Genomic DNA, 25,222 nt, shown 5'->3' with positions numbered 1-25,222 from the left:
CACGCGCGAGGTTCCTCACCAAGTCAACCCTTTACGTGACCATTATCTAGTTGTCCAATTATCCGCCCATTTACACACAGACACCTACCGCTCATCAAATTTTTTTTTAACCTCCTACCCATCTGCCGCAAATGGATTCCCCAATTTAAATTCACGCATCATAGTAAATTAGATTTTTAAAAGTAAATCACACACAGCGTTATAAATGTGAGGCGAAAGAAAAAAGAGGCAAGTGCTAATTGGAAAAAAATGCGCGTGGCAGAAATGCGCATGGAAGAAATGGTCGTAGAAAAAGTTCACGTAAAAAAAGTGCTCGTAAAAGAACTGCGCCGGGGTGGGAAAAAAAATTAAAAAGTGAAGAAACGTGCAAAAAAGAGAAAACAAAAATTAAAGCCACATACTGCGCAGCACAGTATGTATTCCCCCCATTTGTGAAGATCCAAATGGCACAAATGTGTCGACGCGCCGGTTTGACGCGTCTGTTTGACTCGCCTGCGTGCGAGAGACCCCCCTGCTACTTCTTCTTTTTCTTCTGCACAGTTTGCCGGTTCAACAACTTGTACTTTTTGGAGTCATTTTTGCTTAACGTGACTGCGTTGCGGCATCCTTTTCCTCCCTTGAAAAGTTGAAATGGGGGCAGTGGTGAAAGGTGTGTGGCCGCGCGAAGCGGTATACGTGTATGAACACACGTGCGCATGTTGCGCGTGCGTCGCTATATAACCGGTATGTACATATGGCACAGTTGGCACAGGTGGGTGACGCGCCCGACGTTTTTTTTTCTCATTTCGCAAACCTCCCAGAAGTTCCCGCCTTTCTTCGTCTTCTTGTCCCGCTGACATATACACACGTCGTCGTCATCAAATTCACGGAAACAAAATCCGCAAATCACCCGCTTGGCAATACAACATTCGTGGTTGCTATTTAAATCGTGGCAAGTGGGGCACGGAAATATCTTTAAAAAGGGAGAAAGAAAAATATCGTACGGTGGGGGCGGAGTAAAACATAGTGATGTTGTATTTTAGAAAGGGTGGAAACGGAAAGCGAACAAAAACAATAAGGAAGGGTGCACATGTACCACATGCCCATCTCAGTGTATATACACCCCGGGGTGGGTCGTCAATACGCGGCAACTGCTCACCTTGTTACAACAGGGGAATTTGAAGAGGCGATGGGACTTTTTAAAATGCTTGCATGCACCATCCTTCACTTCTATATTATTTACTTTTATGACGTTTTTGAATTTTTCTATCTTCAAATCGTTCGGTCGAGGCACGGCCTTCTTGGTGGATTTTTTTTTCGTGAACAGTTTGTTTATCATTTCGTCGATTCTGCAAAGGGGGAAATGCGTGCACGAGTGCAAACTATTTTATGGGTGCACAGACGTATACGCATTGGAGGGCATATGTGTGCACATGCGTGCCCCCCTGTTGGTACACACAGATACACACAAGTGGCTTTACTTCTTTATCGCGGCATTGTTTGCGCTGACTATCTCGTCAAAGGAGAAGCCGCTGTATTTGAACTCCAGCTTGGTGAAGCACTTCTGGCAGTTCACGTGCATTTCTTTGCCTGTCATGGGGAGTGGGGGTAAATAGCGTATCGGTAAAAAATGACGGTGCGCCAGTAGGGGTACCTTCATCATTGCACACACATGCATGCGAGGAGAGGCAACTCCTCCCCCTGGGCAGACGCCCATTCGATTTGAGACAGTACCAGAAGTGACATTCTTCAGGATGCTCTTCCTCCCGCAGCTTTCGCAATTCACGCTGTAATCCCCGCTTAATAAGTCCTAAAAAAGAGGGGGAGGGGAAAAAATAATGTAAAAATGGGTAAACATAAAGGTAAGGCGCACGCCGCAAAAAAGAAAAAAAATAAATATATTCCGTGGGGTTGTTTCTACCCTCGACTTACCATCAGCGAGCACTGGTTAAACTTCAAAACGCACACGCAGCTGTTCTCCATGAAGCAAATATTTCTGTACACCTCCACAACGACACTGCTGCTGCAGTTCACGCAGGTGCAGACTGCATGCAAAGGGGGGGGGGGGGGGGGGGGGGGGGGAGAAAGAATAACATCATGATATGCCAGAATGAAAAAAAAGGGAGACAACAAAAAGAAAACAAAAAGACGACAAAAAGAAAACGCCTAACGCATCAAATGCTCAGGGCGGACATTCTCACTCTACCTAACTGGGGAGCGTCTTTGCTCGTGGTGGCGAAATCAAATGTGTTGCAGCACCGGGTGCAAAGCAGCTGTAGCCTTGGGGGATAAGGGGGGGATCCATGGGCATGTATATGTGAAGAGGTCACATACGAAGAGAGCACATAAGAAGTGTATGCATATGGGGTGTACACGACTGCGTGAGCCTTCTGGCGGTCGTGGACCCCCCATGCGAAAGCCCCGTTGCAAGCACCTACTTCAACTGGACGGCCTTGTACAGCGATATATTTTTGATGTGGACGTTGCTAAGCACAAGACTCTTCCCCGTTATGTTGGCATTGTTGTTTATGTTCATGTCGTCGCTATCAATGTCCTGCTCCAACTCCTCGTTATTCTCCTGTTCACTGCCTTCCTCATTCGGTTCGTTCGATTCGTTGGGTTCGAGTTCGCTCTGCTCTTCCCGCTTCAGCTCCCGTTCCCGCTCTTGTCGCTCCTTCTCCATCTTCTGCTTCTCCTTCAGAACCACGAACCTGCAATAGAGGAAGCGCTTCAAGCAGTCCTCTGGACCTTTGGTCTTCACAATTTCACTAACCTTTTCCCATTTTTCTGGGCAATTTTTTAAATCCTTGTAAATTCGCAATCCTTCCTCAAGCAGCGTCTGTTCCTCCAGCTTCCAGTTCATTACTTTTTTTTTTTCTTCTTCCCTCTTCAACTTCCTCAAATGGTGATTCCCATTTTGGCTGCCTCCCATCGGTGGGGTATCCTTCTGGTTGGTACCTCCACTGGCGGTCTCATTCGTGTCGTCCATTTTCTCCAAATCGTTATTTGTGCTTTGCCAGTTAGATTCTTCCCTTGGAACTTCCACCACGTCATTATTTTTCACCCCATGATGAATATAATACGGCCCACTTTGGCCTCTTTCAGTTTCTTTTTCAAGCAGAGCTCTTCCACGACCATTTGCAGCCATGTTGACTGGTCTCGATTCATTTAAATAACTATTTTGCAGCGTGGGTGTACTTCTCTCATTCGTTTCGTGGAGGCTATACGTGAAGTGTTCTTCCGATTTCTCGTTCCGATTAAATGGTGAGTGTGTTTTCCCGTGACTGGGATGAACTTCATTTGTGTGTGCAGAATTTTGTTGGGATGAATCCACTGATTGGTCCACCTCAACCCCGCGCACTTGTTTTTGCCTTCCCTTATCATGTTCACCAGTGTGACTGAAGAAGGTAGTCTTGCTGTTTGCCCTTCTCTTGACGATGATATTTGGGTAATGCATCTCCGTGTTGCTACCGTAGGGGGGATTATTCAAAGGTGAGCTAACCGAATGACCGCTGTTATGTATAGTTCCATTTCGGTCTCTCCTGCCCCCTTCTGCCACCTTGTCGCTTCTCTCTTTGGGGTAGTAACGATGACACCGATCCGTTGTTCCCCTACCTGTGGATTCGTTTCGGTAGCTGCCCCTTTGATGGTAGTACCGATTGCTCCTTCCACTATGGCTGGAGTAAACGGCGTCTAACATTTTATAATGCTCCACCATCCTTTCCCTTTTCACGTAATCGAACCTATTGTAGTAATTTACATTTGGCTGTTGCCTCCCAAATTTTCCATCACTATAATGGTTTCTCCTCCCCCTCTGGAGTATCTCCTTATGATGCTGCTCCCTATCCACATGGTTCGTCTCAACACTTTTTCCATCCTTCTTGTCACTCAGATTGTGGTTGGACGTACCCCCCACGTGGGCGCTCTGCTTTATGTCACTAACCACGTGAACATTGCTGTTTATCTTTTTTCCACTCCCCTGACTTTCCTCCCTATTTGGAACACTCTTGTTGTTCCCATGCAGGTGTGCATAATTCATTTTGTTATTTTGGTCCCCTCGAAAAAAACATATTTCTTCATTTTTTAAATTGCAATTTGTTTGTTCATCGTTCCATTCGTTGATGGTATAATAATTTTGTGTGCCGCTTTTTTTTGCGCACTTCTTGTTCCCGTTAAGGCAAAATTTTTTTCTGCTTCCACGCACATGCTTTGTTCTGTCATCCCCGTGGATATTTTTTTTTTCCGAACAATTACGTGTGCGGGGGATTCCCTCCTCTATAGCAATATTCCCCTGAATGTGCATGTCCTCCTTCGATTTGCTTTTCTTCTCACTCGACGGGGGCGGAAGAGCATTTCCGTTTATACCCTGGGGGAAAACTGGGTATTCCTCTTGCCAGATGAGCATCGACACTCAACATCAGTTCGGCGTCCCCTCCTCCACCGCCAGTACCGTTCGCGCCGTTGCTCGGGTGGTTACTCACGAGGTTATTCACGTGGTTGCGTACCCGGTTGCCCACCCCGTTGCTTGCGTGATGACCGCCCTCCCCCCCTGGTCGCCCAGTTCCTACCTCCGACATTAACAGTGGTCATTCATAGTTATGCCGCTAATCGCGCGGGAATTTCAAAGTGAACTTTTCCAATCCGTCATTGGGAATAACCTAGAGTCATTTTCAAGCAAGAGTTGTACACAAAATCAGGATTTTTCTTTTCTGAACCAACCGGGGGAATAATCACCAACCACAGGAACGAAGAGAACCGGGCGGTGAAAAAGTTTAAGCTGTATTTTTGATTAAAAAAAAAAAGGGAAAAAAAGTTACTAAATTGTGCTAGTTTGGAATTTAAAAAAAGAATGCTGAAGCCATATGTTGTATATAATATATATAAATATATAAGCAACAAGGGGATGAACCACGGGGGTCAATTTTATCACCACACGTTTTGATGTTGCTCTGCTTCCAACCGTGTTGTCAGCGCCCATTAGCATTCCAAAGAGAGCAATGTAACTGGTATGTTCCCATGTGTATATATGTGCATGGTACTGACCCCTTCACGGGGGTGAAGTAGCTCCTATGTTATATGCATACACGTTGGCGGGTTAAAGGCCTCCTCTCACTCTCACCATGGTGTAAACATGACAGGAAAATTATCCCGATGAAAACTTGTCAATGGATTTATCTAGTAAAGCTTATGTAAGGTTGTATATGTTTAAGGATTTTTTTTTTTTTTTTTTTTATGCCATTATTAAAAAAAAAAAATTGTGAAAAATGTGCAGCCAAAGCCCACTTCAGAAGAACTTAAAATGCTAGGCAGAAAAAAAAAAAATTACACATGGCACCGCTGCAGTTTTCTTGTTTTATTTTAAAGCTCCATGCAAAAGAGGAAAAGTAAAAGGAGCAAAAAGAAGGACAAGCTTAGGAAGCTGGAGGAGCTACAGAAAACTCCCTCATAGAGTGGCTCAGAACCTTCTTTAGTACATTTACACACAACTTGATTGTTCTCATTCATGTTACATTCAGCTTCAGGGGCACAACCACCATTGTTATCCGTACAAGTCACATTCGATGCTGCCACACATTTGTCTCCTTCCTTCTTAAAGTTTAATAAGCATCTCCATTCTTCCCTTCCATCCAAGTACCTGTAGCAGGCTGCATTATCAGGCACCGTGGTGTCTATACACTTATGTTCCGAACCCATATTCAACAAATGAGTTCCCATATTTAATACCTCGGATAATATCTTCTTGGACTCTTCTTCATTAATCAATTTTGATTTCTTCAATTTGTCCAGAAGACCAGAAGATATCACATTAGCTTCTTCCTTCGATTGTCTGTAGTTCTCCAACTTCTCGTCCATTTTTCTGTAGTCTTCCAATTTCTTTATAATGATCTCAGTTTCTCTTTTCTCTATCTGGAAGTTGTTGATGAATTTTTTTAGGTTGTTAGTGTAGGTGATCACCATGCTCACGAGGGACTCGTACTCCTTTTTGATGCTGTTCAGGAACGGGAGGTAACTCTTCGACTCTTCCTTTACGGCAATCAATTGGTTGTTGGTAGCAGCATTAGGTTCCCCGTCTGGTATCTTTTTAATCTCATCTTCCACTTCCTTAATCTTTTTATTCACTGCATCCAACTGCTTCTTGTACAGGTCATTCATCTTATTGTAGTACGCCAGGCCGTCATTCGCAGTGGCCAAGTCCTTTTCGATTGACATACCGATGTAGTTGTATCCGCCCAGCATCTTCTTCTTCTTCTCCAAATCCAGCAACTTGTATGGGTCCTTAATGATGTTATCCCCGGTTGAGGAATATTTAAATGGGTTCAGGTCAAAGTTTAGAACACCTAAGAAGTAGTTTCTCTTCTTGAACCTAGAATCTAACATGTCCGTTATATTAGTGTTTAATGCGGTCACGTGATTCTCCAGTTGCTTCTTTATGGTTTTGTACATTCCTGCTAATGGCTTGATGTAGACCACTTCGTACTCGTTTATTCCTGGTGGTACGATGACTTCAGGCGTCTCCTGATTTTCGTCCTCTCCCGTTGTTACTTGGTCTGCCTCCTTGTTTTCTTCTTCCTCCTCGTCATAGCCTTCGTCGTCATTTTTGTAGACGAACGGGTGGAACCTAAACTTGTCATAGTCCTCGTCGTAGTCCTGTGCAATTACACTTGTTGATCCTGCGCCTCCTTGTGTTGTTGTTGTTGTTATTGTTGTTGTTGTCGTTGTTGTTGATCCTGCGTCTTCTTGTGTCGTTATTGTTGTTGTTGTTGTTGTTGTTGCTCCTGCTTCTCCTACGCCTCCTTGTGTTGTTATTGTTGTTGTTGTTGCTCCTGCTTCTCCTACGGCCCCTTGTGTTGTTGTTGTTGCTCCTGCCCGTACTGTTGCTGATGGTACTGTTACTGCTGGGGCTTCTCCTGATGCTGGTGCTCCAGCTGCTGCTTCGACTGCTGCCTCTTCTGCTGCCTCTTCTGCTGTTGTTGCTTCTGGTGCTTCTGGTGCTACTGGTGCTACTGCTGGTGTTACCGCTGATGCTGGTCCTTCTGTTACCGCTGGTGCTACTGGTACCCGTGCGGTTTCCTGAGTGGCCACCATGGGGATCAATTCTTGGTAGGCCCTCAATGCCTCCTTAACTTTTTCAGCGTTCTTGTTGTGGTCATTACCGGAGTATTTCTTGTTGTCGATAATTTCCTTCAGTTCTGTAAAGACGTGGTGCAATCCACTGGAAAGGTAGCTTATGTTTTCCTTCTCCAATTGGATGTTATCTCCAAGTCTTCCTTCCATTCTGCTCAGCACTTTAAACTTTTTTAAGTTTAGGTAGTTGTCCTCCTTCTGCAGTGACTCTTCACTTATGGTCTTCAATGGAAAGGGCTCACTCATGTAATATTTGGCTAGTGCCTTATAATAGTTCAACAAAATATCGGTGTTCTTAAGTGTATTTTCCACTTCCTTCTTTTCTGATTCTCTCTTCTTGTTGAAGAAGACGGTGAAATTTTTTAATACACTTGTTGGGATATTCAGAAGATTTTTTCTTCTTTCCAATTTGTTTTTCAAAATCGTCAGTCCTTTAATTTGTCCCTTGGTATTAGTAACTTTCTTTTTCTTCTTCAGGAATCTTTCCAATTTGAGTTTGTACTTTCCATAGTGGTCCAGAGATACTTGTATCTTTTTCTTCAGCTGTTCAATTTCAGTACCTAATGCTTTCCACTCTTCATCCTTCATTGTGGTGATTTTCTGTTTTTTGGATTCCAGGAACTTGTTGAAATTTTCGTTGTACTTGTCCATTTCGGATATGTGCTTTTCGTAAATCATTTCCATTTGCATAAGGAGGTCTTCAGGTTTATCATCGCAGTTAGCTTTTACGGTGTTGCTTCCTTCTTCATGGGGTGTAGTTTGTGTGTTTGTTACAACTGAGGTAGAGTTGCCTTGACTTACTGTTCCTACTGTGGTTACTGGATTAGTAGTTTCCAGGAGAGCCTTAAGTCTCGTGTCCTTCTCTTTGTTCTTATATATGTTATAAATCATTTCCTTCTCGTACAACTCAATGTAAAGGTTCTGCAGGTCGTCCCTCATGGTGTCATATATAGAGTACATGGCTGGCAAGTTGTTCTGGACATTGAATATAAGATCCAGTTTATCGCATTTGCTCTGCTTAATTTTGTTTTCCTCATCAGTCGTAAGTTTGTACTGATCCAGTAGTTCCTTTTTCATGGTGGAGTTGGTCACGAAGATGTGCTTGTGGCATGCGTAAGCGGATTTTAAGAAGTTGAGGAGTTTTTCGAGGTATTCCACTTTGGACATGGATGGTGCCGCAGGTGCAGGTGCAGCTGCTGGTGTAGGTGTTGTTGTGGGTATTGATATTTCAGTTGTTGTTGCAGGTGTTGGCGTGTCAGATGTTGTTGTTGCAGGTGTTGGTGTGTCAGATGTTGTTGTTGCAGGTGTTGGTGTGTCAGATGTTGTTGTGGCAGATGTTGTTGTGTCAGATGTTGTTGTGTCAGATGTTGTTGTGTCAGATGTTGTTGTGTCAGATGTTGTTGTGTCAGATGTTGTTGTGGCAGATGTTGTGGTTGCAGATGTTGCTGTGTTAGATGTTGTTGTTGCAGATGTTGCTGTGTTAGATGTTGTTGTTGCAAGTGTTGTTGTGTCAGATGCTAAAGATGTTGAAGGTGCTGGAGCTGCTGGAGCTGCTGGAGATGTTTCACTTTCTCCTCTAAGCGATTGTCCCTGGGTCGCTGCCGCTTCCTTGGCGAGGTTGGCCTTCTCAGTGGTGATCATGGCCTCAATTTTCGGGATAAAGTCCTTCAATTTGTCAATCTCCTTTTTGAGGACAATCAAGTAGTGGGGCTCGGGTTTCTCGCCAGTCTTGTACACCTTTGGAACGTAAAGGTCGTCTTTCACCTTGGCATTTTTAAGATGATTCTGGATATTTTTTAGAGCCTGGATTTTTTTTATTATCAACACTTTCTGTACTTGCAGTTCCACAACCCCGGAAAAGTCGAACTTGTTTTCCAGGACCAGTTTGTTTTCATTTTTACGAACTTCCTTAGATAGCTCATAAATTCGGCTCTTTAGTTTCCACTCCATAGCGCTAAAGGAGTTAATTTCATCGTTGGCGATATCTTTCCTTAAGGTGTAGTCCTCCAAATAGGTAAGCTGTTTTTTCAGCTTCTTAATCAGAGCGGCTTCCTGTTGGTATGTGCATTTCTCTAGTTCTATTTTCTCCGTCATATATGCATCCCTTTTGGTCTTAAAGTTAGCAAATTTGTCTCCAACAAGGGTGTTGTTCAGTCTTGCTTCATAAAATTCCTTATGTGTTTGTTGGAAGTCCTTAACCTTCTCCTCGTACTTCTTAAGTTGGTCTTCGTATTTCTTTTTTAGGCTGTCCAATTTCTCTTCTTCCATTTTAATTTTATTCATAATTTTGTCCATCAACTCTTTTCTCTTGTCTTCACTAAGGATGATTTCCTTCTGTGGCAGCTTTCCATCATCCGGATTTTCCAAATCACCAAAGGTCTCCTCGGATCCAGTTTTTTCTATCAGTTCGAAAATGGTGCTTTCTGCTAGACCGTAGGTTATTCCGTGTGGGTAGCTCTCTTTCATGCTTGGAACTGTCTTTGTGGGAGTGCTTCCTGCCTGGGTGCTAGCTGCCTGGGTGCTAGCTGCCTGGGTGCTTTCGGGGATGATTAGCATGTCGGTCACCTTTGCCTTCTCCCTCAAATAGTACTCCAATTCCTCTGTGTTGGTGAATAGGCCGTCGAGGTCGAAGTTCACCGTTTTGGCGATGGCTACGATTTGCTCCTCGAGGTCTGCAATTTTCTTTTTCGCTGCTTCTTGTTCATGTGTAAGATGTGTAGCGGGGGGATTACCATTTGGAAGATTTGTCTTTTCTTGTTCGATCTGGTCGAGTAGCGCCTTGATGCTTTTGTGCTTCTTCAGCACTCCCACGCGCTTCTCCAGGACTTCAATTAACTTTTGCGCCTCAACCAATTGGTTCGTGTAAAATGTGATGTTGTACATGGCCTGGAAGATGGGTTTCTCGTTCTCGTAACTTCCATTTTCAGAAGCTGATACAGTGACAGGAGAACTGGTGGTAGTCGCAGGGGCGGTAGTCGAACCGGTGGTCGTCGAATGAGTGTCACCCGAAACAGTAGGAGTCGAAACAGTGACAGTCGAAGGAGAACTTGCAGAACTGCCTCTAGTAATTTGAGTACCATCGGCTATTGCGCCTGTGCGCTGGCCGCTCAATTTCTTATTCTCCGCAGTAATTAACTCGTTTATTTTTTTTATTGTTTCCTTGTTTTTCGTGATGAAGGCTTCCATTTTCCCAATGTCGTCCTTTATGTTATCCAGGGGTTTCCTATAACCGAGCACAACTTTCTTCAGCATGTCCAGCTCCTTTTCATTGATTTTCAGATGCTCGGGTATTTTGCAATACTCGTGGGCGCACATGTCGTTGAGTTTCGCCCTCAACAAGTCATAGTGGAAGTTTATCACGTGCATCAATTGGTTGAATTCCTCGTAGCTCTCCACAAGATATTTTAGCCCATTGATATTCAAGACCAATTCTCTTATCATGAGTAGCAAGTCACCATGGCCAGGAATTTGTAGCTGCAAAAACTTGTTGACCAAATCTCTTATTTTGAAAGCTAAAATATTAACCTCACTCTTTGGATCATTAATATCTTCCTTGTTAATCTTTTCTGTTTTTAACTTTTCTTTGTGGAACAGCTCGTAGCCATCCACCACGAGCTCCTCTAACTTGTCCAGCTTGACTAGAAGCTGTCTATAATTTTCAGGTTCACATTGACATTTGGTAACGAAAAAAATGAAAGACAACAAAAAGAGTAGCGTCTTCATTTTCGAATTCGTTTAATTCAATAATCAAAATATGTGGGGTTTAAAAATGTACGGAAAATGGGCCTACCAAAAATGAGCATTATTGTTGCATCTTAAAAGTGGCCAATGTGTTTTCATATACTTGCCTGTTGCTGTGTGTGTGTTACTGTGTATGCTGGTGTGTGTGTTGCTGTGTATGCGGGTACGTGCACGTGGGTGTATATATATATGTACACATGCACAGGCTACTGAAACGACGGCTGCGTCATATGGGTAGAGGAAAGCAATACCCGGACGCGGTGTACGTCACAAGTACGCCTTGCACACGGGTGTGCGTGTATATGTAAGGGGACACGTGCGTTCACACATATGCCTTCACGTACGTGTGTGTGACTATACATACAATCTGCTTTCACCCAATTGTTCTATTAAAAAAAAAAAAATGTTCATTTGTAACACATGGAAAAAGAAAAAAGGAAATTTCCTTTAATTTGTTCTAAAAAAAAAAAAAAAAAAGTACCCTTTAAAGTGTTCACTTGTTTATCTTTTTTTTTTTTCTTCTTTTTAGTGATTAAATAAACATCATTTCAAAGTGTAAACAATGAAATAAAAGAAAGAAAAGAAAAAAACAAAGTGAAACGAAGCAGCGCTTGATGAAACAAAATGAACAATAGGCAGTTGAAAAGTAAACAATTAACAGAAACATGAAACATGTAACATGAAACAGTTAAGTGAAAGAAGAAAGAGTTAACAATTTACGGGAAAAAATTACACAAAGTCAAACCGAGCGCGCGTTACACACTTACGCTTGAAATTAAAAAAAAAAATTAATGATCAGAAAAAGACTCCAAATGGACGGAGAAAAATTGCCCTGAAAATTAACGTGTAACGGAACAACACAAAAAAATGTACGCACAAATTTCGCGAAAATTGTGTACACGCATGAACGTGTGTTCGTTTTGTATGCATCACTTGAATATGCACAAATGTTTTTTCCCGTCTGTTCCCGTTTGTTTCGCTTTTTTAATGCACTTCTTCTTCTCCCCCTTGAACCTTTTCATTTCATAACCAGTTAAGGGAGGGGGAAATTACACCACTATGGTGTGCTTCGCCGTTCGCCTGCCCCATTGCGCCATCTTCCTTCGTTTGGCGTTTATTCCCCATTTTGTTACTTTGTTTATTCCTCACTTTGCCACTTGTTTATTCGTAACTTCGTCACTTATTTATTCTCCATTTTTCTCACCTTGGCTGTGCCTCCCCCTCGCTCTCCTCTTCTTTATTTTTTCAACCCATTAGTGCACTCGCAGTCGAAGGGGATATTACACCATGGCCGCGAGCGGGCGGCGCAACGTTCCCAAATTATCCGAAACTGCTTCCCCGCGAGCGTCGGGCGCTCTCCCATTCTGCAGACGCACAACCATCCAGCTATGCAGATATGCAACTATTGCAACTACCTGGCGGCCATTTCAAAGTGTCCTTCTGCATCTTCACACTTTTCCAAACGCACATTTGCACCTTTTTTTTTTTTTTTTTTTTTTTTTTTTTTTTCTTCCCACTTCTTGAGTTCCCAAGGACGCAGCAATGTATAAAGAGGACATGCGAAGCTATAACGAACAATTTAAAAAGAAAAAAAAAATGGAAAACGCGGAGAAATGTTCCTTTCCATTCCGCTTATCCTGTTAAATATATACGTACAAATCCGGTACACACATATACACACACACAAGACGTGCGCGTAAATTTTCCGTGTATACATTTTATGCGTTACAAAAAAAGAAGGGGGAAAGGGGGCAGGGAAGCAGATAAATGAAATGAAAATATACCCAGGTGAAATTACCAGAATTGTGAAGTGTTTACATATATCGGTGGGAAAATAAAATAAAAAAAAAAACACTTAACGCGGAATGGAGGGACTACATATTACTAAGGGGTGGAGATGCAGAGGATGCCTCAGCTGTTTTGCATGTTCTCCCCCCTGTTACTCCTTTTTTACCCCTTTATGTTGTACATACACAGGCGAAAAAAAAGAAAAAAAAATTTTTTTTTAGCTTCGCCAAATGGAGGTGACACTTTTGCTACCTCTTACCTAGTGCAGTGTTGCTTTCTCCACCCCTTTTCCTCCATTTCGGACGATTTCTCAGTTTTCGATGTTTTCCAAATAAACGCGCATTTTTCGAACAGCGCGAAGGGGGTGGTTACCCTTGAACGAAGCCGCCGCTGAGAATGTGAAAAAGTAGTCGGTTGGTTTTGTGCGCACCTGTGTGTCTGGGGGTTACTATTTGCCCAAAAATGTACATGCGGTGTGTAAATTTTTTTGCCGTTAAAAGGTTAGGACGCAAAATGGGGGGGAAAAAGTTGCCACTAAAAAATGCGCAGAAGTGAAAAAAAAAAAAAAAAACGGCGCCACACGACGGACCATGCATCAAACGCAAGAGACCACTCTGTTGCAGAACTCTGGAAAGAAGAATAAAAATTTGGCCAATAAGGAAGGGATGGAGGGAATCACCACGGGAAGTGTGTCTAAGGGGGAGGCACAGTGGATAACGTGCCCCCTCCACGACTTTGCAAGCCCCAGGGTAGCAAGCCGAAGGGGCTCCCCGTAAGTTATAAGAGGCCTATACTGTCATGTGCATATATGCACACGTACATACAGACATATAGTAGACACGGACTCTACTCAATGACAAACGCCAGGATGGCGAACAAAAGGAGCACCTGCGAAAATAAAGAGGTGAAAGAAGAGCTGCACACGACCCCCTCATGCATGGGCTTAGTGTCCATGGGGCAAATGCAATTTACCCTATTTTTTTTCAACTCGCAGGTTGCCTTCAAATCGCACCCCCCGTTTTTCACCGCGCAAGAATTCTGTTCATTTATAATACACTTCCCCCCCACCATGTTATAGTTAAGGAGGCAAAAACATTCTTCATTAAACGCATGAATAAAGCAGAAGGAGTTTGGTGGGCACTTCCTATTTCCGCAGTTCTTTTCCACACGGTCCGCTGCAGCCTTCAGGCTATCTTCGGCCCACTCCTCATCGTCCCAGTCGTCGTAAAGGTCCCTATCGCTATCATCACCTGTGTCGTCATGTCTTTCCTTGGCGATCCCCCCATCGCCCCCCTTGGGCGCGTTTAGCTTCCTCCAGATTTTCTGGTACTTGGTAAGGGGCCTCCCTCCCGTGTTGTTTTCCTCCTCCCCTCGATGGGGCATCTCAATCCTCTCTTCGTTATATGCCAACAGCGCATCCGCAAACTGCATCGCGTCAGTATTCTCCTCACGATCGTAGTGCACAAAGTTGTAAAACAGTGCCATATTATCGTTGCTCACGTGAGGTTCGTGCTCAAAGGAGTACCTGATGTTATTCAGGACATTTTTATAAATGGCGATTTTTTCTTTAAAGTTTTTCCCCAAATTGTTTACCTTATCGTAGTTTAGCATATTTTCATGAGAGAAATTTGTACATAACGTTTCAACATGAATGTATGCAATCTCGCTGTCTGTTTTGAGAATCCGTTTTATGTCCAGCAGGGTAGGCATCTTCTCTTCCACTTGTTGTAGAAGCTCTTTCCGCTCTTCTATTTTTCTCACCATGATGTCGATGACGAACATGAGATCTTCATTTACACTGTCTATAAGTTGTTTGTAAATTTTGTAAGTCTTTATATTTTCCATTTTATCTGTGAAGAAATAAATATTTCCCTCTTTTTTTTCCCTGTAAAAATATTTGGTACTGAGGTGGAACGTTCTCTGCTTTCTGTGTAGATTCGCATTAACAGTGTTCATTGTTTGTAGGGTGTCTTTTACTTTTTTAAGATCCGTGAGCAATCTATTGGTGTTATTTTCACATCGTATAAAATCGGTCACCAGGTCGGTGATGCTGATATATATGTACTTGAGCATCTTCTCCTTGTGTCTTTCCCCTCCATTGGAACAACAAACTTGAGGGAAAAACTGAAGGTGGATTTTCATTTCCTTTATATACGCATCACAGCATCTGTTTTGCTTCTGGAAGTATTTCATAATTTTCTCATGATACATGGTATACATATTCAGATCCTCCACCTGATATTTTCTCAGAAAGGCGTACTTGCTTACCCCGTAGTAACCCACGCCGGGTTGTTCTTCTGCTTCTTCTTTTTCGCCTTCCCTTTCGTTTTCCTTCTTCAATTTGGTTAGACTCTTTTCCCTTTCTCGGAGCATCTCCACGATGTCTTTATAAATGTCCATTAACGAGTTGTACTTCTCCCAAGCGGCATTTGAAACTTCCCTTTGATACTCCTTTTGCAGGTCACTTGGGCGATCGGTCCCCCCCCGAGGTAGACCCATCATCTGTGCCATCTTGTTCTTCACGTAGGAAATATTTTCTTCGTATAATTTGGCCCTCCACCTCAGACCAGAAATATCCCTTTCTATTTTTCTCACCTTTTCGCGGTTCCAATTTTTTTTCTCCTGGTACTTGTATAGCCAACTTAGAACCATGTTGTACCACTCCATGGATTCTCTTTCGAAGAGGATTTCTTTTTGGCTAGCTGCACTTTTGGACAGCATGGGTCCGATAAGTGGCTCCTTTACAGGCACCCTTTCGCCAAGGTAAACCACGGACTGCCCAATGGCGAAACGGCCAGTTTTTTTTCCGTTGCAGTAGATGTCTTGCTTTGAGTTCACCCCAGTGGAATTCTCCTCAGGGGGGTTGTTCCTCTCAGGGGGGTTGTTCTTTTCAGGGGAGTTGTTCTTATCAGGGAAGTTGTTCTTATCAGGGGAGTACCTGTTATCCTCCCCTCTCACGCCTTGAAAGAAAAGGCCATACAGTTCGTAGTCTGACATGATGTTTTGCTTTTCTGTCACTGGTGTCAAGAATGGTGTTCCGTTAGGAATGTATTCTATGTGTTTCACTTCAAAGGATGTAATTTTTTTCTTGTCTCCATTTAGCAAGTCGCAGGTGCCTACTAGGTGGTGCATCCGGTGACTTGGGGCATTGTCATACGAAGAGGAATAACTGCTTCCCCTTTTACTGTCCCCCCATTTAGTACGCGTCTTGTTATATGAATCATGTTCCTCGTATTGCTTCATCTCAGAGCAGGAAATGGCTAATCCCGCCTGTAGCTGCTCTCCCTTTGGCATATAACGGATACGTGGAATCATGTCGCGGTTCCATTTCCTTCCCCTGTATGGGAGTGGCCCCGCCTGAGCCTTACTGGAAGAAATATCATCCTTCTCTAGCCTTCCCTCCTTCCTGCAAAAGGAGTTCACCATGGTGCCCTTCAACTTGTTGTAAGGAGTCATCCCAAAATTCAAAATGAGCTGAAGAAAAACAGTCTCCAGGAAGGTCATATTCCTGCCCTTGGATCTGGAGTACAATTTGAAAACTTGGCTCTGCTGCGTTTTGTATAGCATGTATTTGTACGCCTCGGAGAGCGAGCCCCTGATGAGTGCATTGTTTAGCAGATGGGATGGAAATTTCGAGGGGGAAGAAGAGGCGTAAGAGTATAGGGAAGACGCGCAGGAGCTAACAGAAGATACAGTCGCTTCGTTTATCATGTGGAATTGATCTGCCATGTGGAATTGATCTGCCATGTTGAATTGATCTGCCATGTCGAATTTATCTTCCACGTCGAATTTATCTGCCATGCCGAATTGATGTGACATATCGTTTAGGTTGTAAAAAATCGACTTCCTTATCACATCCTTGGTGTATACGGGACTGTCTATGGAGCAGGAGGGCCCATCATAACAACCAGAGGAGCGCAGCTCCTCCCATATTTCGAACTTTTTTAAAATGTGCCCTGAAATTTCATCATTGTTGAATATGCTGGAAAAGTACGAGTGAATTTGTCTGAAGGCGATTTTTACTTTCTCATCGTGTGTGCTGCTCTCCCCCTTTGGAGATGATGCCCTGCTCGATGGAAAAAAATCTGCTGCGTCGACGAGCGGCCTACTGCTGAATTTTCTGGCCAGCTCGTACACCACTCTCAGGTTATGTGCGCTCCAACGGGGGTCATCCTCATCAAAGTCTCCATCGTCTTCCGAGGCGTTATTCCCCCCAATGTGGTCGCTACCCACGCCGGGGCCAATGTCTACCCCAAGGTGCGCACTCATAAACGCGGAATTGAGGCCAAACATGTACATCACGTACTTAAGGAGAAGGTGAGAAATATCCCCCTGTTTCATCACGCCGTCTAAATTTTGAAGAGTCAAATTGTGACAGAAGTCTTTGTTCACTCCAATCTGGTAGCTACTTCGCAGATGCTCCAGTTGGATATCATAGAGGAGAAGCAAAAAACGATTGCTCAGGAGAAAGGCCGATGGAGTAACTCTACTCAAAAAGGTTATCTTCATTTTTAGAGTAAGTACAATCCTTTTTAGAAGAAATATTTTTGCAAAAAGAAGAATGCTTTTGTAGAATCCTACCATTTGATCTTTCCTCAATTTGATATTAAATAAAATGGGGTGCATCTCCACTTTGCCTATATCTGCAATGTGCTTTATTTTGATTTTCTTGTTTTTCAATTTTTTGTATCTAGTTAGAAGCGTCACAACATTTTCCAGCCTTTTTAAATATTCGTCCTCTCGTTCGATTAGCTCCCCGTTTAGTTTGTCTTTCTTCACTTTGTCTTCTTTGCTCAAAAAGGATTGGCTGCTTCTGCGCCAAGTGGATGCCCACAATTCTGGCAAGTCCTTTTTCCTCAAGTTGCGTGAAGAGAAGTGTCCCTGTCCATGAACGCTGTCTCCTCCTTCGTCTGACTTCTCCGTGATGCCAGCTCCTTCGACTGACTTCTCCGTGCTTCCTCCTGCTTCGACTGACTCTCCTTTTATAAAGGTGCTCATCGAGTTCCTCGTCCGTATGCCCTTCTCCACCCACTGCTCGTATCTATTTTTCACATTCTTGTACTTCAAGAAGGAACCGTTTAGTCCATCCATCTGATGTGCAATTCTTTCAGCTATGTAGTCTCTGTTGTCTTTGGAGTTTTCTCGAATATAATCTAGTGAGAAAATGTCCCTCACGTTTAGGTGGTACTCCTTTAGCTGCTCATACACAAAGGAGTATATGCTTATGTACTCATCGAGCAGTTGAAAGATGCGCTTGATTTCCGCCCCCCCGGTTAGCGGTTTGCCTGTCGAGGTGGCTGCTTTATCTGTCTCGGTTGGCGGTTTATTTGTTTGGGTTGGCGGTTTCCCTGTTGCGGCGACGGGTTTAGTTGTAACCCCCCCCAGCCCCCTCGAAAGCGCCTCCAACGACGCCTCCACGCTGCGCCGAACCTGCAGCATTGTCTCGATAATGAAAAAAAAATACTTCTCGAAGAAGTTTCTCCTTCGATACAGTTTTTTCTTCTCCCTTTCCACTAACATGTCCAGATCCTTGTGTAGGTAATTTTTTGCCATTTCTTCAAATCGATCAATTTTTTCCAGCGGTATTTTATCGTAACTCTTTTCCTTGAGTTCTTTCGCCAAATCTCTGCAGTAGTTTTCCCCCTCCTGCTGCTCCTCCACCTGTATCATTTGTTTTCTCATTTCCACCACGGAGCTGTGAATGTACCCTTCCAGTGACGCCTCAAAATTATGTAACATCTTTTTTACACTCTGTGCAAACTTCTTGGTGCATTTTTCTCCAGAAATGATTTTATAGTCGTCACTGCAGCTTGGTAGTTTAACCCTTGGTCCGTCTGGCGGCTTTCCCTTTTGTCCATCTTGCCTCTCATCTGTTGATCCGTCTGGCGGCTTGCCCTTTGGTCCATCTTTCCGCTGATCCTTCGGGTCATCTTCCGGCCCAGTCATTGCCCCGCTTTTCCGCTCATCCACTATTAACCCACCGTAGTTGGCGTAAAAACCCGAATAAACATCCTCCTTCATGTCCAAAGCAGGATTAAAGAGGACGTTAACCATGTCCCTTTGGCTTCCGAGAAAACGTTGGAAATATTTCGAATAATCTCGATAATACAGTTTTGTCGCTATGTAGCTGTGGGTGGCTCTAACAATTTCAATTTGCTTTCGGAGGGAATTCTTCTGATTGATGTAGGAGCAACTTGTCGATGGTTTACTCTGAATGAACTCTTTTTTGTAGTAATTAATCATTTCCCCAAGGAGGGCCTTCAGGTCCCTCTGTGTTTTTACACCTCGTAGGTGCTCCTCATCGGTGAAACGCTTCCCATTTGTGCTGTCCTCCTGTTTTTCTTCCCCTTGTCCGGCCTCCTCTCCATACACGTTTCCCTCCGCTACTCCAAAGAGATATAGCTCCTTTCTAAACGTTAACCCTAATGAGGAGAACAAGTGACGAATGGAGAAGTACATTTCATGTAACATCTGCTTCGCCTTCTTCATGTTTTCTACAATTTGGGCCATCCTCTCGTCGTTCCTTTCACCCAATCGAATGCTTTCCGCTTCCTCCATCAGAGCAATCAAGGAGAGGGTACACTCCCTGACTGTTACGTGCACATTTTGGAGATTCTTCCAGTTGAATGGTTTGCACAAGTGTGGCAGCAGCAGAAGGGGCAGGACAGAAAGCAGTCTCATCTTTGTGTCCACAAAGAGGAAGAAGGACAAAAGAGCCGTCCAGGTGCTCATGCTGACACATACACACAACTGCGTTAATACAACACACACTTTACACGCATATGCGTATACGAAACAGGTGTGAATGTGACGAGGTTTTCCAGACGAATGAGCAGAGCTGCGCGCCCCGCGTCTGTTTCGTCAGTTTGTTCGAGCGCCACAACAGACTCTCTCAAGTGTCAATGGGTCACTGAATGACGGTAAGTAAAAACCTGTCTCCTTTTGGGCATGTCTTTATTTACGCATGTGTATGGGCTAACGCAATTGTAACCCCATTTTTAAGGCCCCGTGAATGTGCCAACTGCCAAAGGAATCCCCCCTCCACCTTATGCATGCTCGCCAGACGAGCAACGAACCACCAGGGCGCCCGCTGTATATACGGCGCACGCCCAGCCCCCGGGGGTTGTCATCTCCAGCTAAACCATTGCGCAACAGGGACTTCATTAATGAGAAAAATGAAAAAGGAAATCCCAACATGTCAAATCTCTCATCATTTCAACAAAACATTGTAACGTATTATTTTCCGTTTAGTAGAACATAGGATGCGTCTGCAGTTATTCTTTTTTCTGCATGCGAATTTGACTTGCTGCATGCGCGCTGGGGGGATAAAAAAAAAAAAATAAGTAAGAAGGAATAGGTAAAATAAAATAAAAGAAACATAAAGATGGAGGTAAAAACAAAGGTAAAAACAAAGGTAAAGACAAAAGTAACCACAAAGGTAACCATAATGGTAGAGACGCAGATGAAGCCCAATTGAATTCCTCTTAACTTTACTTTCCCCATTTTGGGCCTCTTCGCGAAGTGGGTCACCAAATCGGCTGCTGCTGCTGCCCCGCGGGAGAAGAACACACGGATGCGTACGTACCCCCCGAACCAATTCGCATAGGGGCCATTTGGACAAAGCCACCTCCACCATGGGAGCATCTTTCCCTTTATTGACACACATCTCTCGTTTTTGCTACCCCCTATTGGTACGATGAGATCCTAAGTGGGAGGTGTACATTTTAACAGGGCCTCCAAAATGGTTAAGCGGTGGAATCGAAAATGTAGACCACGGATTTTTTCCCTCGAGGTTATCTTCCTTCCGTCTTTCTACCGATATACGCGTAATGGGAGAAATCATATGCCTTTACTCGGACATGCCTGGGTGAAGAGGCGCAACTCGCGGCAGGAAGAGCGGTGGCCACTAAATTGCCCCCGTGAAATTACCCCCACTCTATTGCCGAGACCAAGCGAAATTGCAACTTGCGCTTATGCCTATCTAGACGCCGCAAAATGCGGGGCGCGCTTCAAAGGGGTAAACCTCTTCACATTAGGCATTCGCGAGGGATTGTTTTTTTTCACCCCTGCACTTTTCCCCATCCTCCTTCTCCCTGCTTCTGCTCCTGCTTCTGCCCCTGCTGCTACTCCTCCTTTCTCCTTCCAATCCGCGTTGTCTTGGCACACCTTTCTGTGAAAATTCCCCGCACTCACGTGTACTTTTTTTTCTCTCTCCAAACGGCATTACGCAGTAAAAAAAAAAAAAAAAGTCCACGCGGGTGCGGGGAAAGAAAAAGAGCGAATTTCCCAACTGTTCACCCGTCCATTTTTTTTTAAGAATCCACTTTCTGATGGGGATAATTAAAAAAAAAAAAAGAAAAAAAAAAAAAAAAAGAGAGAAAACCCATATCACTACATCTCTACTAATTTGCAAAGGAGTAAAACCAAACTTGTAGCTCACTCCGTGCAAACAAAATGGGAGGAAACGAACAGGACGACGAGGTGGAAAAGACAAACATTAATAACCCCCATGATGATGAAAAGAGGCAACATGAGGACGACGCCCTTTTCGAAGATATAATCCCACAGTGGGATTATAGGCGGATAGGCACAAATGTAATAAATGAGAAAATGCTAATCGAAGAAATAAGCAAAAGTGGGGGGACCCCTGGGGGAAAGAACCTCACTGAGGAGTTTAACCACGCCAAGGTGTTGTCCCTCGAAAACAGGAAGATCCTCCTCATACAGAACATCGACCTTTTTAGGAGTATGCGCGGAGAGTTTCTAAGATGGGCCTCGGAGCTTCGCTTCGAAAGTGTCTCACTACTGAGTGGCCCACTGCTGAGTGCCCCTCTGATGACCCCTACTGACCAAGCGCTTCGGCGTTGATTCTCTCTTCCCCCCACACCTGTGCAGGCCTGGAGGAACTGCGCCTGGACAACAATCTCATCGAGGAAATCGAAAACCTGGAAGGACTCTCCAATCTGAAAATCTTAAGCCTATCCAACAACAAAATAAAAAAAATAAAAAACCTCAGTCAGTTAGAAAAGCTGTCAGAAATAAACCTCCACAATAACCTAATCGAAAAAATAGAAAACTTAGACAATAACGTAGAATTAAAAATCCTAATTCTAAGTAAAAATAGAATAAAACATATGGAGAATGTAACTTACCTGAGGGTTTTAAGAAAATTAAAATTTCTTAACTTAATGGATAATCCGATATGCCTGGAGCAGAACCTCTTTATCCAAGTGGGTTCTACTTTGTCCACTCTGAAATGTTTTAACAACGTGCTGTTGACGGGGGAGAGTAGCTGTAGAAGACGAGGGTTTCCTTCTGATTTGTCCAAGGGGTACCAAGGTGGGGATCCCCCTGTAGAAAGGCCCCCCCAGGAGAAGATCGACTCCAACCATTGCGACAATTACGAAAAGAAAATCGGCGAAGCGTACTTGTCCAATATAACCACGCTGGATCAGGCCCTCTTTGACATAAAAAAGGAGCCTTCTGTTTTCCTCAAAATTGATTACTACTCCAAGGTTAAGGAGGACTTTCTGCGCGACGTCCGCCTGATGAGTTCCACCCTCATGTAAGTCTAAGCGCAGTAAGCTATACATATGTGCCACATGGGAGAAGCGGTATATACAACGACACCGCCACTTTACCGCCCCTTAATCACCCCTTTACCGTCCCTTTACCGCCCATCTACCGCAGAGACCAAATCCTCCAGTTGAACGAACAACGCAGCGAATGCTCTCGCACTTTCGAAAGCGACGTGGAGAGCTTCACCTCGCAGTACATGAAGAATAACATTGCGGCGTTCAACCAGCTGCGGAAGAGGTCCAAGCGAGTGGTGCGTGCCCTCCTCGCCTTCCTGGGTTGCGAAAAGGGTACGTCCTGCCGCGCGCCGAAGCAGATGAGTTAGGATGTGGGCATGAGTGAGAATGTCCACATGAGTGAGGATGTCCACATGAGTAAGGACGTCCACATGAGTAAGGACGTCCACATCAGTGAGAGTATGCATATGCATGTGTAAACTACACAGGAACACACGCTGACTCTCCTTCGAGCGACGCTCCCGCTTCCCGCACGGCAGAACCTCCCCCCGTGGAGCTGAGGAAATGCCCAGACATTTATAAAAAAAGGACCCAAGCAAGTGACCACAAAATGCTTAACGATACAATTACGAGAAAAGTTCAAAATGTCTGCGCAGATTTTCGTTTCAAGCGAAACAATGATGAGGAGCTCCCCCAAGAGGATCACACCCACGTCGTGGGAACCTCCGAACCCCCTTGTGAAAACCCCGAGGAGAAGGAGCCAAATGAAAGCAACATCCTCCTCCTTGAGGGAAAAAAATACAACATTATAAAAAAGTATATAGAAAAAAACATGCAGGAGAATTTCCTCTTTAGAGACAAGTTAATAAACGACGAACTAGCCAACATGGTTTCAATTAATAATTTTCTCGAATGCTTCAAAAAGGAGGTTTCTAAAATGATAAAGCTTATAAATGATCATATTTCGGATTATTTCCGTAAATTGGAAGAATTGGAGGAAAATTTTAACTCCAGAATTATTAACTTCTTCGCCGAGGTGAAGAATAACGAGCATCCCTCCGTCAGCCTCAGGTAGGCAGTGCGCCTGGCAAGGGTTAAGCGGGTGCTGCGGAGGACACCCCTATGGTTGCTTAGCCGGTTGCTCGTATGGTTTCCCACCCCTGCGGTGCGTCCTCACCATGCGTGTCTGCCGCCCGTCCCCTGCCACCCCGCAGCGAAGATGAAATAAACGAGTACTACGCATACAAAGGCAGTCGCTCAAACATTCTGAACAATCTGGAGGACTTCATCTCCAGCAGCTACAACAAAGCAGGCAGCTCCCTCATCGAGGAAAAAAAGAAACACTTATTTGTTAAGTCCAGGGATCGCATTTCAGAGATTGAGAAAATTGTCGACACGTCGAACGATTTGTTTTATTCCTACCTCAGTATTTTGCGTGTCCGTGTTCAGTGATGGTGGAGCGGTGGGGAGGGGACCTACCACTTGTGCGCCGCCAGCTGGGGCGGCTAAATGTGTACCTATTTATCATAGGTGTGTGCATATGCTCCCCCGTTTGCATTTGACCCAGCCCATGTTTGCGTGTGACCCTGCCGGTGGCTGCCCACTGTTCACCGTTGCAGTGGCCCGTGCGGGGGGTGTGCAGTTGTTTCATGTCTCTTAACTTGGGATCCCTTCCCGCCAGTTCCTTACGTTCCACTTCGCTCCCGCTGGACCCTCCTTTTTGAATTTCTCTTCCAACTTAGGTCATTCACGACGTCGTACCCAACAGAGGGAAAACCGATTTCCAGAAAAGGGGGGCGAACAAATGGCGCACGCGTACACAGGAGAGCCGCGGTACGCAGGGCTCGTGATCAGGTGCCCCCCCCAACTCGGGGGAAATAAAGAATGCCCCCAATGAAACGGGTTCAAGTGGAAGAAAAAAAAGAAAAAAAAAAAAATACAATATAACACAATATAATACAATATAATATCGTATAATATAATACAATATAATATAATGTAACATAATATAACACAGGAGAGCGCAACGCGATGCAATCCAAAGGAGGCCAGCCACAATGATGCAAAGCAAAACGAGTACCTCTACGTGCAGCACACCGCACCCGCTCGTACGAGATCTGACAGCCGATCCAGCGAGGAACAGCTCCACGCATCCCTCTCCCGTGTGACATGACTATTTCTTCCCTTAAAAGGTCCGCCTTAGCTTTATTTCTCACACTGATAGGTAACTCGTTCTTTGCAAAGAAGTGGACCAAAGGCACGAACCATCCGAACTGCATCTCGCCATTGCACGCTCACCATGGGAGTGAATTAGCTGCTCACAAGGGGAGGCTTTCCTTTCTCTGCAGCAGTGGGGGGTCAGTGGGAAGTTGGAATGGCCAGTGGAATGGCCCGCGGAAGGGTCGACTAAGGCGCGGCGGCAAGTTAAACCGTGCACGAGGGGGTATGCGCATGGATGGCCGACTTGAAGCGCAAAATGGTGCGAATAGTGACAAACATAGCGATGAGCAGACAGATCAACGTCGAGATGAGCAGGCCGACGCACATCGAGATGAAAAGTGCCCGCCACGCGCCTTTACCATCAGGGACATCGGGACGCTGGTCGGGGGACACGTAACCGTCACGACAGGGGCCTTCAAACACTGCAGGGGGGTCATCCTCGACATTAAGAAGACAGACAAAGATGAGTACGAACTCCTGGTAGTAATCAACAGAGACGAGTCAGCCAAGTATCCCAAGAACATCCTAAACAAATTCGGAAAGAGCTACTGGTTTAATGTGAAGGACGTCCAAATTGAGAGAGTGAAAGATTTGCTGTTCCACAGGTATGAAAATTTTTACGACGAGAAGGAACGGCCCGCGAATGGGGACCTGCAGGAGATTAAGGAGCAATTCAGCGAGTTAGGCGTCGAAGAGGAAGACCAGTTGAGCGGCGAAGAGGCAGCCCAGTTGAGCGGCGAAGAGGCAGCCCAGTTGAGCGGCGAAGAGGCAACCCAGTTGAGCAGCGAAGAGGCAACCCAGTTGAGCAGCGAAGAGGCAACCCAGTTGAGCAGCGA

General features: G+C 44.6%; 5 protein-coding genes across 5 annotated transcripts in view; 2 read left to right on the top strand and 3 right to left on the bottom strand.

Moving 5' to 3' along the window:
• Nucleotides 1-514: 514 nt before the first annotated feature.
• On the bottom strand, nt 515-4,556 carry C922_01738 (hypothetical protein; the record flags this gene model as incomplete). The annotated part of the gene is made up of 9 exons (XM_008817341.1): nt 515-616; nt 794-952; nt 1,139-1,328; nt 1,461-1,569; nt 1,714-1,789; nt 1,912-2,024; nt 2,186-2,259; nt 2,418-4,310; nt 4,396-4,556. 9 exons carry the CDS (start codon nt 4,554-4,556, stop codon nt 515-517), a joined length of 2,877 nt encoding a protein of 958 aa, XP_008815563.1.
• A 781-nt stretch (nt 4,557-5,337) lies between these two features.
• On the bottom strand, nt 5,338-10,827 carry C922_01737 (hypothetical protein; the record flags this gene model as incomplete). Its single annotated transcript, XM_008817340.1, has 3 exons — nt 5,338-6,598; nt 6,642-7,050; nt 7,134-10,827. 3 exons carry the CDS (start codon nt 10,825-10,827, stop codon nt 5,338-5,340), a joined length of 5,364 nt encoding a protein of 1,787 aa, XP_008815562.1.
• A 2,652-nt stretch (nt 10,828-13,479) lies between these two features.
• C922_01736 (hypothetical protein) lies at nt 13,480-19,365 on the bottom strand (the record flags this gene model as incomplete). Its single annotated transcript, XM_008817339.1, has 1 exon — nt 13,480-19,365. The coding sequence occupies one exon, from the start codon at nt 19,363-19,365 to the stop codon at nt 13,480-13,482; it is 5,886 nt and encodes a 1,961-aa protein (XP_008815561.1).
• A 1,722-nt stretch (nt 19,366-21,087) lies between these two features.
• Nucleotides 21,088-23,618, top strand: C922_01735 (hypothetical protein; the record flags this gene model as incomplete). Its single annotated transcript, XM_008817338.1, has 5 exons — nt 21,088-21,379; nt 21,529-22,198; nt 22,324-22,499; nt 22,706-23,237; nt 23,381-23,618. 5 exons carry the CDS (start codon nt 21,088-21,090, stop codon nt 23,616-23,618), a joined length of 1,908 nt encoding a protein of 635 aa, XP_008815560.1.
• Nucleotides 23,619-24,617: 999 nt separating this feature from the next.
• C922_01734 (hypothetical protein) overlaps nt 24,618-25,222 on the top strand; it is a gene marked incomplete at both ends in the record, with an annotated part of 3,119 nt that continues 2,514 nt past the window's right edge. The window contains one exon of the mRNA XM_008817337.1: nt 24,618-25,210. Coding sequence (XP_008815559.1) covers nt 24,618-25,210 — 593 coding nt within the window. The remainder of the gene's footprint in view (nt 25,211-25,222) is intronic.

This window comes from Plasmodium inui (assembly GCF_000524495.1).
Source record: "Plasmodium inui San Antonio 1 unplaced genomic scaffold supercont1.5, whole genome shotgun sequence".
In the NCBI taxonomy this organism is placed as follows: Eukaryota; Apicomplexa; class Aconoidasida; order Haemosporida; family Plasmodiidae; genus Plasmodium; species Plasmodium inui.
This window is presented reverse-complemented; position numbering and strand designations above follow the sequence as displayed.